General features: G+C 38.0%; 1 protein-coding gene across 10 annotated transcripts in view; it reads left to right on the top strand.

Moving 5' to 3' along the window:
* The window catches only part of FOXP2 (forkhead box P2), a 671,944-nt gene that overhangs the window by 611,446 nt on the left and 42,821 nt on the right, over positions 1–17,677 (top strand). For all 10 annotated transcript variants that reach the window (XM_006122527.5, XM_075929528.2, XM_014573351.4 and 7 more), the window contains 3 exons: positions 996–1,100; positions 12,793–12,880; positions 16,840–16,923. In XM_006122527.5, the coding sequence (XP_006122589.1) occupies positions 996–1,100; positions 12,793–12,880; positions 16,840–16,923 (277 nt within the window). The remainder of the gene's footprint in view (positions 1–995; positions 1,101–12,792; positions 12,881–16,839; positions 16,924–17,677) is intronic.

The following is a 17,677-nucleotide window of genomic DNA, read 5'->3' as shown; positions in this document are numbered from 1 at the left end:
TGACATTGTAACACAGCAGATTTTGGCTTTAAATGATCCTTTTGAAATATGCCTTTTCAGGCTGAGTGTAAAGATTTTTTTGGCTCCTCCTTGTTACCTTTCAGTGCTTAAAATGACTGATACTGATGATCTCTTATGTAAGGTAAATTTAAACTTCTCTACAACAAACAGTAAATAGTAAACAATTGTATTTTCGAAGAAACATCCACATTATTGTAACATTTAAGCCAGGAAACTATAATTGGACAATGTCTGGGGTCTTCATTTGAGTATCAGAACAGTTTTCTGTTAACTTTATTATTTCAAAGATGGAATACTTCTAGATACTTCTATGTTGTTACTTTAATTAAGATTAGTTTGATGATTATATGTGGGAGAAGTTGGTAGATTCCTTTGGAATATATAACAAATATTGAGCTCTCTAAGGGGAAAACTTAAAACTTCTTTGATAATTCCATAAGGATAAATATATTGCAAACTTTTCTTTAAAAATGAAATGGAATATGGGCTTCTTCTCATGAAAACTAGAGCAGCTAATGGAAACAATGTTTGTAAAGAGAAATATTTACTAATGTAAATCAGCTTAATATATAAAACCCTAAGAAAATCGAAAAAATTGTACAGAAACACAATATGCTCCTGCTGTCCATCTTAAATATTTTTTCAGAATTGATCATTTCTGAGCGTATTTTTTATTTATAAGTAAAATGTTACACTGAGGTCATATGGCAGAATTAGCATATGATATTATACAGTCATCTTATTTTTTCATCCTTTATTAACAGTCATCTTTGGCTCTATTTCTTCTCTAATTGGAACATCATCTAGCCTTGGCAGTTGAACTATTCAATAGAACGATTAAATTTTTCTGACTGCTCTGAGCTGAATTGACCTGTTTTGACCTGTTTGTCACTGATCGTAACCTGACAGGCGCTAGCAGCCTCCAACGATTATGGCTTTTGAGATGAATCTGATGCCGTATTCTTTTGCTACAGCTCGTCACATGAGGAGACTGGGGCCTCTCATACTCTCTATGGCCATGGAGTTTGCAAATGGCCTGGCTGTGAAAGCATTTGTGAAGATTTTGGACAGTTTTTAAAGTAGGTTGATTTTTATTCAGTGGGTAAAGGGGTTGTTGTTTAAGGCAACAAAATGAGAAAGATGACTAATAAAGTTCTACTGTCAAGCATATTAGAGTTCATTTGTACAGTCCGAGCAACTGGATAATCAAGGCCATCTGCAGAGAACCAAATTGTTATGCAGCCTTTAATGTAGAACACTTTTGTAGCCCTTTCAAAAGCAGTGTTTAATTCTATTATTATCCCTTTGCTGAAATGGAGTCTTGGGAAATTTGAAGAGATGCTTTTGATTGTATTTTTTGATAGTAAAGATATGTAAAAATACACTGTAAATTCTGATTGTTTTCAGCAAAGCATATAGGTACAAGTAATGTATGCATGTGTGTGCAAAACAGGATTCTTGTGTGTGTAATATATAACAATGCGCACACAATGTTAATGTACCAGATGTGGCCATTTAGCCTTTCTTTGGCAACTTTAGCCTCACCTTTTCTCTTACATGTGTGCAAGATGCATACAACTCAAAACACTGAAAGGGGTGGGTTTACGCCTTACAGGGTATGTCTACACTACAGAGTATATAGAAAGAGCAGAAGGGGTTTTGCGGCATTGATAATCCTCTTTCTACAAGGAAGAGGCCTTTTTCCGAAAGAGCCCTTTTGGAAAAAGGCATGTACAGGCAGTCCCCGAGTTACTCAGATCCGACTTATGTCGGATCCGCAGTTACGAACGGGCCGTCTCCCTGGTCTCCAGCAGACCAGGGAGAGGAAGCAAAGCTGCAGAGCACGCGGGCAGCGGACAGCCCAGACGCGTCTGGGCTGTCCGCTGCCCACGTGCTCCTTGGCTTTGCTCTGCTTTGCTCCCCGTCTCCCTGGTCTGCAGGCCAGGGAGAAGGGGAGCAAAGCAGAGCAAAGCCGTGGAGCACGCGGGCAGCGGACAGCCCAGACGTGTCTGGGCTGTCCGCTGCCCGCGTGTTCCGTCGCTTTGCTCCCCGTCCCCCTGGTCTGCAGAGCAAAGCCGCGGAGCACGCAGGCGTCTGGGCTGTCCACTGCCCGCGTGTTCCGCAGCTTTGCTTCCCGTGCCCCTGGTCTGCAGACCAGGGAGAGGGGGAGCAAAGCAGAGCAAAGCCGCAGAGCCCGAAGGCAGCAGGACAGCCACGGCGCGTCTGGGCTGTCCCGCTGCCCCCGTGCTCCGCGGCTTTGCTCCGGACGCCTGTGGTACAGCAGCTGGGGCGCTGCCGGTTGGTCCTGTAGCGCCGTTCTGGGCGCTACTGGACCAACCCGGCAGCACCCCAGCTGCTCTGCCCCAGGCATCCTGATTCAGCCACTGCTGGTCAGTTTCAGCAGCGGCTGAATCAGGACGCCTGGGACAGAGCAGCTTGGGTGCTGCTGGGTTGGTCCAGTAGCGCCGAGGAGCGGCGGCGCTACTGGAGCAACCCAGCAGCACCCCAGCTGCTCTGCCCCAGGTGTCCCCAAGTCAGCCACTGCTGAAACTGAGCAGCAGCTGACTACAGGAAGCCCCTACCCCGGGCTTCCTGGAATCAGCTGCCGATCAGTTTCAGCAGCAGCTGACTTGGGGATGCCTGGGGTTCTTAAGTTGAATCTGTATGTAAGTCAGAACTGGCGTCCAGATTCAGCCGCTGTTGAAACTGATCAGTTTCAGCAGCGGCTGAATCTGGACGCCAGTTCCGACTTACATACAGATTCAACTTAAGAACAAACCTACAGTCCCTATCTTGTACGTAACCCGGGGACTGCCTGTATCAATGAGGAAGAGAGAGTTCTTTCGAAATATGAGGAAATAGGAATAACACAGGTGCCCTAGTGGCCACTCTGTCCGTAGTAATCGCAGCTTAAATGCAAGATAGTGTCCATTCAGTGTGGATATTACCTTTTGAAAAAGCAGATCGCTTTTTTGATGCGCTTTGACAGTGTAGGCGCTCTCTTTCAGAAGAAGTTTTTTTAGAAGATCTCTTCTGGAAAAGCTTCTTCCAAAAGAAGCCTGAAGTCTAGACATAGCCATAGTGTCGAACTGTTTTAGTTGTTGTTCAGTTGTAGTTGTTAGTTTTCTAAATAGCAGCCTAAGTCTAAATTTTTAGAAAATAGATTGCATAGCTCTTCAACAACTTGAAAGTGCAGTAGGGTTTTTTTTCCCATTTATCAATTTCCAGACAATTCTATATTCCATGGAGTTTGCCACAGATATGCTGACATGCTATATGTATTATGTTTGCTATGTGGCTTGGGTTTGGTCAGAATAACCATATTGTTTTTGGCATGAAACCAATCTTAATAGAAAGCTACAGATAGGTTTATATAGATGAGTAACTTCACAGGCTCTCTTACGTTGTCATGGTGCAGCTAACAGGGTGAATGAACTGTTTCATGCTTCATCAACAATTAAGTTAATTAGCTCATTTGAAATTGCACTGCTTTGTTGCCAGGATGTTGGCAGAAACATCAAAAAGATGTGTTTACAAATGGTAGACTACAGGGTCTATAGCAAAAGCACCTTAACAACAAGGCACAAGAACTCAGTAACATAATAACTTTATAGCAGAATTTCAGTGATAATTTTTGCAATGTATTTTAACTCCTTCCTCCAGTCTTCCTACAGTTTTGCAGTTTCATGAAAATAACTGATATTAACTTCTAAATCTCACTTTATATTTTCTCTCACTCTTGGAGAATGACTATTTATGCATACTTTACAGTGTAATTTCAAAAGCATTTTGTGCTATTATATAAAAATGATTTTGCTATATACCATATCTGTTTGTAGATTAAAGAAGTTACTCATTGTGAAGCATTTTTTAAACTACTGCTAGTGGTTCCATGAGAAAAATTACTATATACTGCAGATATTGTTCTAACCATTATTGATTAAGAATTTTAGACAACTTAACTCAAGCCTTTTCCTCTCCAGGAAAAAACTAACTTTTATAAATACTTCCATCCTTCCAAGCTATAGATATGTTAATTCTTGGCCACCCCTTTCACAGAAGAGACCTTCTGTTAGGTCTCTTGTTATAATCCACAATCACTAAAACCATTTTGATTAACACTCTGTAGTGCTGGGTTTACAGTTGCATATGGAAGAGGCAGAGCAAACTCACAGCTTCCTGATCAGTCCTTTGAAGAGCCACTCAGAGTTAACAGCCATTCCAACATTTCATCCCATACTCCAAGAGAAAAAAAATTGGAGAATATTTTTTCCATTTAATTATAACTTTTGATCTTCTGAGGCAAATAAGACATCTTAATTGAGGGATAGATGCAGTTGTTTGTGAAGTTGAAATATTCAAACAGTTTGCATTAGTATTAAAATGTGAATCAATATGTAACTTGGCATTAGTTCCCTTAGTGCCTTTCCATGTTCACACTAATGCAAAATCTCCATTACAATTAAAAAACATTTTATTTCAATTAAATATCAACTTTTAGGCCAAAGATTGACCATTTTTCCGACCCATTAACTTTATAGGGGATGACAGGACTAATGGCTGTAGTTATCAAGGCCTTGCTCTTAGTGTAATCTTTGTTACAACGTTGTAGGTTCTCTGACTTGAAACAGTATGATACCTGTGTTAATAGAGTTAATGCAAGTATACTGTTCTAAAATGAAATATTAATAGAGCACACTACCCTGACCAGTAGTGTGTATTTCTGTAATATGCTTATGACAAGTTTGAAGAGCTCCTGATTTATGAAGTGAACTCTAACTTGTTGTGCTCCAAATGCAGTTCACCAAGAAGCTTGTGGGTTTAAAAAAAAAAAGCAGCTGTGCAGAGGCATCTGAGAAGGAGGATTAAGACAGAAAACACAGAGGCTTTGCTTCACTTTTGTAATAATGGAAAGGATTTGGGGTGAAGTGAAGAATAACTTACAGTAAATGACTGATAGTGATGAAAGGTTTTTACACCTTCATTTTTGTTATCCAGTATTCAGTGTTTTCATTTTAAATATAGTTTAGGATAATTATCTTTTTTGTTTTTGATGAGGTAGTCAGATGCTGAAAGAAGTTAGACTTTGCATGCAGTAGAACAGATTAATAATATTTGTAACATTTATGCTATACATATTGGAAAACATAGTATCATATGGTTCCTTTGATATTCTTTCATTTGGAACACCAAACCATGGTTTATATTTTCTTCAGCAAATTTTCAGTCTTGTTGAAATTATGATAGATAACAAATTGTTCATGTGCACACCATCAGTTCTACTGACTTCTGCAAAAACAACTTTTAGCTCAAAATGTAGACAGATTAGAAAAGATTATTACATAACTGTAAAGAAGACAAGAGTTAAACAAAATACTAGACATCGAAGAGAGGAGATTAAAAGAGTGCCAAAAATGTTTATGAAAATTTTGGAATTTTACTATAAAACAGGTGTTGACAGAAGCTAACCATTTTTTGGTCACTAAGTGAGGAGCTCAGTAGATCACTAAAAGCATTTAATTGTAGTTCTTCATTACTGTCTTATAAATGTCAGAATGTAATAACATATGACAAAACTTTGTGTATTTTGTCTGCAAAATTAATTATCATTCCATTGGTCCTAAGTCAGTTTGAGTGTAGATAGATTTGACTTTTAGAGCTTAAACCTAAAGGTTTACAATATAACATTCCAGCCAGCAGACAAGTGTTCTTTAACCTGCATGCAGCAGACGCCAGCAAACAAAACACGATCTACAGTACAAAGCCGGGTTATGTTTTCCTCTATAGAGACAGAATTGTTAGTGTCAGGGAAAAAAATCATACTATAGAAGGTAGACCAGCTTGCCAACAGGAGAGATTACATTTATTATCAGAGGCACGTGAGCACATTTAAAAATCCACAAAGAATATTGACCAAATGTCATGGAAAGAGTAATAAAAAATAAAAGCCATAAGAAGAAACTGTTTGTTTAATGGAACACAGTTCAGTACAGGACTTCATCTGACTTTCTTTTTTCTTGCAGCTGCATGGTGATATATAAAATTATGCTCTTTCTTACTTAGTGTGTATTGTCTATTTCTTTGTCTTTGACTAGGAAGCATGGCTACAAAATTATGACCTCAAGAAGGCATTCTTTGAACTTGTCAGAATGTTGTTTCTTTTGGTGACAGTGCCACGATCTCTCAAAACTAAGGCATCTGACATAATCAGCTAAATGAATAGTGACAGCTAACATTTTGTATTTAAACTCCTGTCAGTGTTTAAACATAAAAAGCTTGATGCAAAATAAATCAAACACCACTGATATGCAAGTGAAACATTTTGTTAAAACAATCTCTGACACACTTGGATTTAAAGCTGATCCCATTTTAGCTTTTGAAATGCTATAACTTTAAATGTATTTGAAATTCCAGAGATTGAAATTGATTTGATAATGGGAAATATGCAACTGAGGTTAGGATGTAAATTTACATCTAATGAAAGAGAAAATATGCATTAAACAAATTGAAGAGAATACATTGTTGCATTTTTGTATTTATGGAATGTTTTCTTTATTGTTGTTTAGAAAGGTGACTGCATATTTATACTTTTCCATGTGCACCTCAGATAGCTTGAATACAGACTCATGCAGTTTTTAAAGAACACCACTCGACCACATCATTTATTCCATTTTGAAAACAAAAATCAATATACCTATAAAGTGACCCATAAATTAGAACTGGCTCACACAATGTTTGTTCAGTGCTGCCTTTCTGAAGGCACCCTTTGCATTTTTTCTTCACCTCTCTGTTTGAACTGCAGTCACAGTAAGAGGCTCATTAGGGGACATTAGGGACTGGAGCTAACCAGAATTCCAGAGCTTGCTTTGCTCTTATTAATGCATAGTAGAGTAGAATGCATTTAAATATTTCATAGGCATTCAGTAATTTGTGTGTAATCGCCTTGTTAGCAGACCAGTAGAAGTAGAACAGGTCTGTGAAATGGTGTTAGTGATTGCATGGGTAATTTACAGACCTTTGCCATCAGAAAGAGCATTATTGGTGGCTGGAATGAAGCTGTGAAATAGAACTAGCAATAAGTTAAAAAAAACTTATTAAAGGTTTTGTAACAAGCATCTTCAGGGATAACAACCCACTTGGTCTTTTTGAAGCAGCTATAATTTATGACATATGCAATATATCAAATGCATAAGATAGTATTATGGAGCATTCATATGAAAAGGGTATTTGCAACATTAGTTCCAACTTCCTGCAAGGGACATGATTAAATGATTAATGAAATGTCCCTTTGCATATGCATTTTGAAACAGCAATTAGGCACTGACTGAGAAAATCCACCAATCCTCTCATTTTTCAGTATTATCCCATTCTTGATTTATAAATCATAGAGAATTTTTGAACAGCAATATGTAGTACCTGAGACAGTTATAAAAGCATAAAAGAGAATAATTCTGGTATAAAATAGTCATAAATACATAAATTCATAATTTAATGTTAATGTTCAGCCTATTTATTTAGTCATATTGCATTGTATTTATAGCAGACACTATTTCTGTACTTTGATTGGCATAATTAAGTAGGGGGAATGAATAGGCACTATTATTTTACATATCACTGGTAAACAATAGCGAGGAAAGGAGAAGGGAGATGTGGCAGAGGTATGTATGTGTTTTTCAAGTTCTCAGTAATCCACTGGAGGCTGTTCTATAAATGATCATTGAAGGGCTGCAAGCTAGCCTATAATTACAGGAAAGAAAGTGGCAGCTCTGGCATTTCATAACTATGTGTCCTCGAAAAGTGCTTTGTGAGTTTGTCACCAATGATAATTTAGATAGAGGCTCATTACTGAACATCACAACACTTTAAAAACCTTTCGCCTTCATACAAGAGAATAAAGGACTATTTTAATGGCAAGGTTCTTTTGTGTTCCACTGAAAAATTCAATCAAGACAAAACCTCATTGACTATTATTGTAGTCTACAGTCTCTAGTCTAATAAAAGCTGCTAGATAAATTGAATAGGTCTCTAAGACTTGAGCATACAAATGCAAACATTTTTCACTTTTTGGTTCTTTAAATATACAGTGATAGATTATCACTAAAATGTAAACAAGTATCAAATCCTTTTTGCTCCAAGTGAGTTCATGTAAAATGATGATTGCAGAGTATTTTCATATTGTTTTTATAACTTGTACATTTTCTTCTACTGTCTCTCTGTATTATATATCTTTCTCTATACCCATACACTTCTACTCCTGACTTTTAAGCAAAAAGGAGAGTAATAATAATGTTAACTTTCAAGCGTGAAGATAGAAATGTTACCATGCTGTAGTCCAGTGGTGCTCAACCTTTCCAGACTACTCTACCCTTTTCAGGAGTCTGATTTGTCTTGCACATTTTTCACTTCACTTAAAAACTACCTGCTTACATAATCATACATAAATATATTAAAGCGTCACAGCATACTGTTACTGAAAAGTTGCTCATTTTCACATTTGTACCATATAAATATAAACAAATCAATTGGAATGTATATATTGTACTTCTATTTTTGTAACAATAAATAGTGATTGAAGGGCAATATAGATATACAAATAAACATAAAAACACTTGTTTGTTTGAAATTTTAGTTTCTCTAGTGTTTTTTATGTAGCCTATTGTAAAACTAGGCAACTATTTAAATGAGTTGATGCACACCCTCTAGAAGAACTGTGTGCACTCACAGGGATTACACATACCCTAGATGAGAATCACTGCTGTAGTCCAATAGTGTAAATGTATTTTTTTTTTTCAGTTTTAAAGTCCTTTATTTTCTGAGCACTAAAATTAGGCTTTGTCTTTAAATGTAATAGTAAAGCTCCTGGACAATGCAGGTGGACAAATTACTTTCAAAATATAAACATTTGTTACAAACGCTTTTAAATAATTTTCCTGTGAATTTTATAATATAAGATGACTATATCTTGTGAATGTACAGTCTCCTTTTTTTAAAAAATGAGTGAATTTTAGTACTCATTAAAGAAAAGCTCATAATAGTACTGGCTGGAACTCAACACAGGGCAGACAGGTTCTGTGTATATTCCTCCATAGAGCTCTGCCAGTGCCCCTCCCTCCTGACCTATAGCACTGCTATTTTAGTCATGGACTTCGTGTGAGCAGAGACTGACAAGAGTACCAAGTTACACGGAGGTTAATTGATATAGGTAAACGTCCACTAGAACCTTTGCTAAAACGGCATCTGTTCTCACCTACAAAGCTACAGTAGCTTTTGCATTACAGAATCCAGATCTAGCTGCAAAAAATCTAGTGCAGTTTGATGCATTTCAAAATCGATGCCACTGTATTTTCAGTCTTTTAATTTCTCATGTAAGACACTCAAATTAATAATTTATCATTAATGCGCTTTACTGATAGCGTGCATTACTTATTATATTAATACTTTCTTATGCAAATGTGCATAGTCAGTAACTGTTTAATATCCAATTTGTTGCCATTATAACTACAGAAAAAATCCCCTTACTTGTTCAATCATTGAGTCAACTACAAAATCATGAAGTACATTAAATTTATTTTGCCCCTTTCATCTCATCACCCAATTTCAGACCAATAATCCATCTTGGTTGGGACTCCTAACATTCCAAACTTCAGGAAATTTTCTGATAACTAGATTTGAAAGGCAAGAAACAAAAAATGTGTACATTGGATAGATTCCCAGTCTTCCAGAGATACAAAATATATTTCTAGTCCTGCTAGATTGCAAAATATTAGACCCTAAATTTGTAGCCAAAAAGGTATTTTAGAGGTTTTAAAAATGTATTAGACCAATTTTTTCTGTCTCTATACTGCTTGAACAGTCATGATAAATAAAGGAACTCTCCTTCACAGGCAAAAAGACAAGAAAAAATCATCCTATTAAAATGTTCATGTGCTTTTCACTTCTCTGAAACATTTTTTCTCTAAAATATAAAACATAAACAATAATATGATGGACATAATGATATAGAGGTTGTGTTGGCACTCAATGGCAGGAGATTACTTTGTAACCCTCAACATGTTCAGTAGTCTCTCAAGTTACTGTATGATCGCACTGAAATTGCTTTTATACTGGACTTTCCTTTTCTACCACATTGCATGTGACTGTTAAATGTCAAGTTCCTCATGCCTGGTCTATACTAGAAGGGACAGTTGACTTAAGGTACACAACTCCAGCTATGTAATTAACATCAATCACGTTTTGGGGCCATCCACACAATAGGAGGTCACCAAGAGTGACTTCCCTTACTCCTCGTAAGGAGCAGGACTACCAGAACCGATGGTAGAGCCCTCTCAGTTCAAATTAGCGGGTCTTCACTAGACCCGTTAATTCAAACCCCGGAAGATTGACCGCAGCAGCATCAGTTTTCTACATAGTATAGACATGGCCTCAGGAAGCAGTCTCTGTCTGTGTTCTGCAACTTGTCGAGCCAACATGTGGTAGTATATAAATCACATAATAATGAGTATGCAGTCATCTCAAGCTGGTGCATGGAGGCATGCACAAACATGTGCTCTACCATTCTCTGTATTTCATTTTTGTTTTCAATTTTACACAAATATGCATTAGGTTCATTATTATTCCACTTTATCTAGAAATTACTAAATATCTCAATTTTGTAACAAATTACTTGAAAGTATGTTAAAAATAATAGTAGTATAACACTCCCATCTTTGCATGTTTATATATCCCTTCCAAACTAAAGTTTCCACTTCAGGCATCTGACAGAGTGAACTCCAGCCCATGAAAGAGTATGTCCAAATAAATTTGTTCATGTTTAAAATGAATATTAAATTAATAAATCACATATTTTGTAAGAATACAGGCCTGTCAGTGCAATGAAGAGGATGTTGTGAAAGTCCATTTGGTGAATTTATTCATTAATTAGCTGCTTATCTATTTATCCTAATTTCAAAATCAGGGGAAATGAACACATCATAAAAAATGAGAAATTTTGACAAATGGCTATTTCTGATGAACATGCCTGGTTGGCGAAATTAAATTATTCTTTGAAATGAAAATGTTAGAAAACAAAAGAGCACATTTTAAGTACACAAAGTCTTATTTCTAAGGCTTCATCTTCCATTTTTGCACCTGGAATGGTGGCTGGAATTTAAAACAAAGGACCATGAGTTTTGTGGTCTTAAGTGAGAGGAGGAAGGTGCTACTGAATCCATTTTTGGTGAAAATTAAGCTTATTATAAATAATCCCCTCTAATATTTAAACTGTTAATGCCAACCTTCTTTATCTAAAACTGAATGAAAAATGACATATTTACTTATTTTCTCCAGGCCTGTTGCACAAGTAGCAAAACATCTCTGTTACACTTCACTAATAGGCAAATCCCATCATGAGCATAAAAAATGTGATTTCCACTCTTTAAAAAAAAAAAACCTGAAGATATAATAATAACAAAGAGCTGTTAGTGAGGGTAAGCTGCAATATCCTTTGGTTTTTTTCATTCTTTATTCACCAATAGGTAAATCCTGCCTACAGCAGAAGAATCAAGCAGCTATGTTGTATAATGAGGAGGTTTTCAGAAGAAAGGAGAGAGGGGGTGCTGGTATCTGTGGCCATGACTCTGCACAGTAGTCCCTGTAGCTCTGGCTCCTCTGATCTTCAGGGGAAATAGCTAGTGAATCCAAATTTTTGCAGAGCCAATGCCCCTGCCTCCATTTCTTCTTTTTCTTGCTCTCCAAACGTTCTCAACAGGTTTGTGAAAAGAGAAAACCTGCATCATGCAGCTGATATGCTATAAACAGGGAATTCCACAATCCTGGAGGGAGGAGGAATAATAAACCGGAAACACTCTCCTATCTCCTGACTTTTGCAATCGAGCCCCCATTGGTGTCTCAAGAGACACACTCTCCTGTCCTTAGGCTATGCCCAGCTTCCTGGCTGCCTCATGGTCACTGTGTGCTCCTTCCCCCATACAGGAGATCTGGTTTCGGATCTGCACACTTGCTGGTCCAATGGTCACATCTTGGACCCTCCTCCAAGAGGCTGCCAGGGGGAATCGCTCTGCAATGCATACAAGGTGTGCAGTTGCCCTTCGCCGTTGCCTCGCCCTTTCCTGCTCATTCTTGATTATGGAGCTGCATCAGTTGCATTATGCTCTGAGAATTTTTGGGGGGGCTATTATTAATGCAAATCAGTGAGGTTTTACTACTGTTTGCTGTTCCTTAGTACTTGTGATGTCAGATTTGAGGCATGGGGGGTGGAGATTAAAGAAAATCAGATAAAGAAAGTATCTTGTAGGCTGCTTTTAATTCAGGACAGCCTGAATGAATCAGTACAGCAGCTGGGGATCAGTGGAGTCTAAGGATGTACTGGCCGCTCACTTATCCCAGCAGCATGGCATGGAGGTAGTATAGAAATCACTATGTTGCCTCTGTGCCCCTCAATGATCCCTTTCACAGGAGAAATCCACTAGTATACAGGGAGTCATGGCTTAAGGGCTGATTTGTGCTGGTAGAGATGGGCAAAGCAGCCTGAACACACAGGAGAACTGGGCCCCTAGCATTTATCAGCTGGGAACACTTTATGGATCAAAATAAAAATGTCACAGCACTGATTGTTATCTTACATAGTTGTATACTGGGTGCATTCAATTTAGAGTTTTTTGCAAATGTTCCATTGACATTAATGAGAGTCCCATCTAAAGAATGAGCAAATTGAATGAAGAAATTATGCTCACCTTAATCCTGTATTTTATTAGTATTTTCTTTCTTTACCAGGCACCTTAACAATGAACATGCATTGGATGACAGAAGCACTGCTCAGTGTCGGGTGCAAATGCAAGTGGTTCAACAGTTAGAAATACAGGTTTGTTACATAGTTATGTTATCTCCTTTTTTTTTTAACATGCCTGTCTCAAGGGTTATATAGGTTGAAGTGGTCTAGTCCTCAGGATCTGACCAGTCCTGAACCAGAGACTTTGGCAAACCATGAGAAGTCAATATTCTCTACAGCTTTATCAGCACCTCTGCTTACTGGGCTGTTAGAGGACATTTAAGGGTAAATTAGAGCTAAATAACAGCACAGAACACTAGCGCTATGTCTACACTACGAGCCTCTTCCACAAGAAGAAATGCAAATGGAGTGCTCATTTGCATATGTCGTGCTCTCATTTGCGTTTCCTCCTTGGATCCCTTTTGCACAAGAGTTTTTTGCGCAAAAAAGAAAAACAGCTCTCGTGCAAAAGGGGGGTTTTGTGCAAAAAGGAGCCGTCTACACAGCGCTTTTTTGCGCAAAAAACTCTTGCGCAAAAGGGATCCAAGTAGGAAACGCAAATGAGAGCACGACATATGCAAATGAGCACTCCATTTGCATTTCCTCTTGCAGAAGAGGCTCCTATTGCACCCATAACCGAAGAGCCAGAACTGGTGGTTATAAACAAACTTTATGGGACCATGGGAAACTAGGCCACACCCATGATAAGTGGACATCTGGCTAACTAATATCGTGCCGGATCAGAGAGCTCTGGACTAGAGACATTCAATCTGCAGAAAAAAAGGCCTGTGTCTCTTGACTCTGATTCATTGATGTTCATAAAAAGTTCTTAGAATATCTCTGAGACTTTGTTAAAATCCTTAATGTGAATGATATTGACTTCTTGTGCAACCTTGGGCAAGTCACCTGCCCTACTTAATGTTTTAATTTCCCATCTACAAATTGGAGTAACAACATACTTGTGAGGTGTTAATAATGGAGGAATTGTTTAGTTAATCTGTATTTAGTTACTTTGAATAGGTGAAGCACTGTGTGAATGCTAAATATTGTAATAAATCCCTAACAACTTAGGGTTTATCAATTGTTGTTCTATTTTACACTAGCCACAAGAACAGCTGTACTATGGCTAAGGCATATAGGGTACCATGCACAGTTTCTTAGCATTTTAACTACTGGAGAATCTTCATCAACAATAATAGAGGACCTGTGGCACTCAGTTGAGTTATTTTCTGACACAGTCCAGGAGGAAGCATTGTCATGCATATATATGGATCTCATCTTCCAGTCATGGGACAAGCCAACGTCCCTTTGGGGTTTTCAAAACTGCAGAACTATTGCCTAAAGATGTTGGGCCAGATCTTCAGCCATAGTCAAGGAGTCCTCCCTGGGGTTCCCCAATCTTACAGCCCCTTTGTGCTGGTTCTTTCTTCTGAGATAGGTGTTGTGTGAACTGGAAGACTTAAGAAGCCACTACAGCAGCCAGAGATCACCAATCTTCAGGGACAGTTGCAGCCATACTGGCTTTCCCTCAATCATGCCACCACCATGGGCTGCAAGGGGTAGTAATTGGGTCTGTATCCACTATGTTTGGAGTTATTTGTATTATGGATAGTTGCACAGCCACAGAACCACAGCTTAGGAGCGGTAATGTCTCTTTTGTATTTGTTTCTATATAAAGAAGTGATGCACTTGCAGAGGAAAGATACAGAACTATTTAGATTTCTTGATTCTTGGTAAATGATGTTACTGATGTAACATGAATACATTTTGTGTATGAATTTTTGTTTCTTCTTTACAAAACTAATGGGCTACGTCTACACTGGCCCCTTTTCCGAAAGGGGCATGTTAATTCCTTTGAAGTAGGAATAAGATCCTCCGGAAAAGGGCTTTTTTTTCGGAGGATCGGGGCCAGTGTAGACGCTCTTTTCCAGCTTTTAGAAAAGCCGGAAAAAAGCGGCGGACATTTTTATTTAAATGCCGCGGGGGATATTTAAATCCCCTGCGGATTTCCCTATTACGACCTGTGAAATTAACATGCCCCTTTCGGAAAAGGGGCCAGTGTAGATGAGCCCACGCTGTTCGGTTCTTTTGTATTTTAATATCAGAAACCAAAAATATATATTGATGGAAAAGTATAATCATGTCACTTTTCCCCCTCAATACGTGTCAACTTCAAACCCAAACAAAGTTCTAGTTGCTTTTGGAAGCTCGGAGCTTGCAGGCTTAATGTTGGCTCATCTGGACATCTTTTTTTCCTCTCTCTTTATTCTTTTTTTTAGGGTTTTACATCATGGCAAATAGCTTGTTTCTAAAGTGTTGTGCATATAATATAAAGCCAAAGAAAAAGCCTTTTTGCTTTCTTCCTCAAGTGTGTTTTTAATTAAAGTTGTGCTGTTCAAATTATATCCAGTACTTTCTTCTGTGTATGAGTAATGGCAAAATATCTACAGTTGCACAGGTAGCAGGGAACCTCTCTGCTGCTGCTCTAGATAATGAACTAGTCCAGTTGTCTAGTCTAATGCATTCCTAATTTTCTATTGTAGCTCTAGCATTTGAACTAATTTCAACACAAGATTCCTGCAAAAAAGCTTTAGAAACTTCTAAGAAAACAGCCTTGTTAAACACTAAGGGTGTGTCTAGACTACATGCCTCCTTCGACGGAGGCATGTAGATTAACCAGATCGGAAGAGGGAAATGAAGCCGCGATTAAAATAATCGCGGCTTCATTTAAATTTAAATGGCTGCCCCGATCTGCCGATCAGCTGTTTGTCGGCAGATCGGGGGAGTCTGGACGCGATGCCCCGACAAAGAAGCCTTTCTTCATCGACACAGGTAAGCCTCGTGAAACCAGGCTTACCTGTGTCGATGAAGAAAGGCTTCTTTGTCGGGGCATCGCGTCCAGACTCCCCCGATCTGCCGACAAACAGCTGATCGGCAGATCGGGGCAGCCATTTAAATTTAAATGAAGCCGCGATTATTTTAATCGCGGCTTCATTTCCCTCTTCCGATCTGGCTAATCTACATGCCTCCATCGAAGGAGGCATGTAGTCTAGACACACCCTAACTGATTTCTTATTTCTACAAGCATAGTAATTGTTTTGTTGATATCCAAATTGATATCATTAGAGCACAACATTTTAAGTAAACAACAGATACTTTCTTTGTGTCTGTTTATATTTTGTCAGTATTTTCTTCTTTTAAAAATCCTTTTCTATGTTTTTAATGTGGCAAGACCATTAGAATCTGAAAAGACAAGTATTTTGTATGTCAAATGATGTGAAAATCAATCATGAATTCAAATAAAATACAGCTTTTGTAAAGAAAATGAAATGATTTCTGAAGCAAATTTAAGGGGTTCTTAAGGCCTGTTTACAATGTACAGAGGGTCTGCTGCAACGTAACAGTCCAACTGAAGATTTTGCTTTCAGTATGACCAATTATGTCATTTTTTGCTTTGTCTGGCTGAGAGAAAAGTAAGGTCCATCAGTTGTAATGAGACCCCAGTGCAGTGTAGATGCCGACTCAGTGGCAGAGTTCAGCGTTTCACACTGCCTGGTCTCTGTCACTCTATTGAATTAGATTGATGATGGCAGATTGCAGGGGGCACTAACTGGACCTCAGTGGGAAAGGATGAAGTGTGCAGACAATCCTGGCAGGCACTGTGCTTTGAGGACCCTTCACCCCTTCACAGCTGTTGGCACTAGTCCATTGCTAACAGTGTCCACGGGACTTTAAAGAGACACTATGGGCCTTCTAATTTATGGTCTTAGTAACTTGTTACTGTCGATGCAACTGTGACCTCAATTCTCTTATTGACAAAAAGATGAAGTGTTATTTGTTTTCTTTGACCTTTTAACATAAGAAAGGTTATAAAAGTTTTTTTTTCCCCTAGCCAAAGTTGCATTTCCTCTCAGATAACTTTCTACTGACATAGGCTTTTATATGCAGGAATCATTACAGTGAGACAACCTCAATGATAAGATGTATCACTGCAGTAAAATAGCTGTATCAGTCATTTCTAAAATGCTTCTGATCTCACTCTTTCTTAACAGCTTTCTAAAGAACGTGAACGTCTTCAAGCAATGATGACCCACTTGCACATGCGACCCTCAGAGCCTAAGCCATCTCCAAAACCTGTAAGTGCATATTGCTTTATAAACAGTAAATAGGTCTATGAATGTAACAGACTAAGAAAATGAACAATTTCATGACCGTTGGAAAACAATGAGTGTGATGAAAAATATGGCAATAAAATGAAGGTAAAATGCAATAGCTTCTCAAATTGTATGTTTCTTTAAAAGTAATGCTATCTTTTACAAAATCTATCCAATCTACACCATAGGTGACACTAAACAAAGTACACCTATAAGTGCACAAATCACTGCTTTGAGTCTGAAGCTAGAGAGAATATCTTTTTTTGATAGGTTTACAGATATTAAAAGAAAGCCCACTTTGAAAAACTTGGAGTTCTCTGTAGTATTAGAAAACAAAGGTAGATAGATATTATCTGAGTGCATAGGAGAATAGATTAGTCATAAAGTACACATAAAATGCTTTTTTTGTTGTTGTTAAATCACTTAAAAATAAATTGCATCATTCAGCAAATTAAGCATGATTTTTAACATGATTTGTAGCATTAAGCATACACAGGGATGTTTGTTGTAAAATCTGTTTTTGCCCACTATAACCATACAGTGTTTCATAAGGCCTGAGTCCTTCAAACTGATAAGGAATTGGAATCTTGTACCCACACAAAGTTCCATTAAAATCAGTGAAACTTCACATAGGCAAAAGGGTCAGCTTATGCAGGTCCAAGTGGAGACTAAGGTACCACTGTATTTCCCTATACTTATAATACACAATACTCTGATATGGTAAATGTGAGTAACC

The sequence above is a fragment of the Pelodiscus sinensis genome, chromosome 1 (assembly GCF_052426305.1).
Source record: "Pelodiscus sinensis isolate ZL-2025 chromosome 1, ASM5242630v1, whole genome shotgun sequence".
Lineage (NCBI taxonomy): Eukaryota > Metazoa > Chordata > Testudines > Trionychidae > Pelodiscus > Pelodiscus sinensis.
Note: the sequence above shows the minus strand (reverse complement) of the source record. Positions and strands in the feature narration are given on the sequence as shown.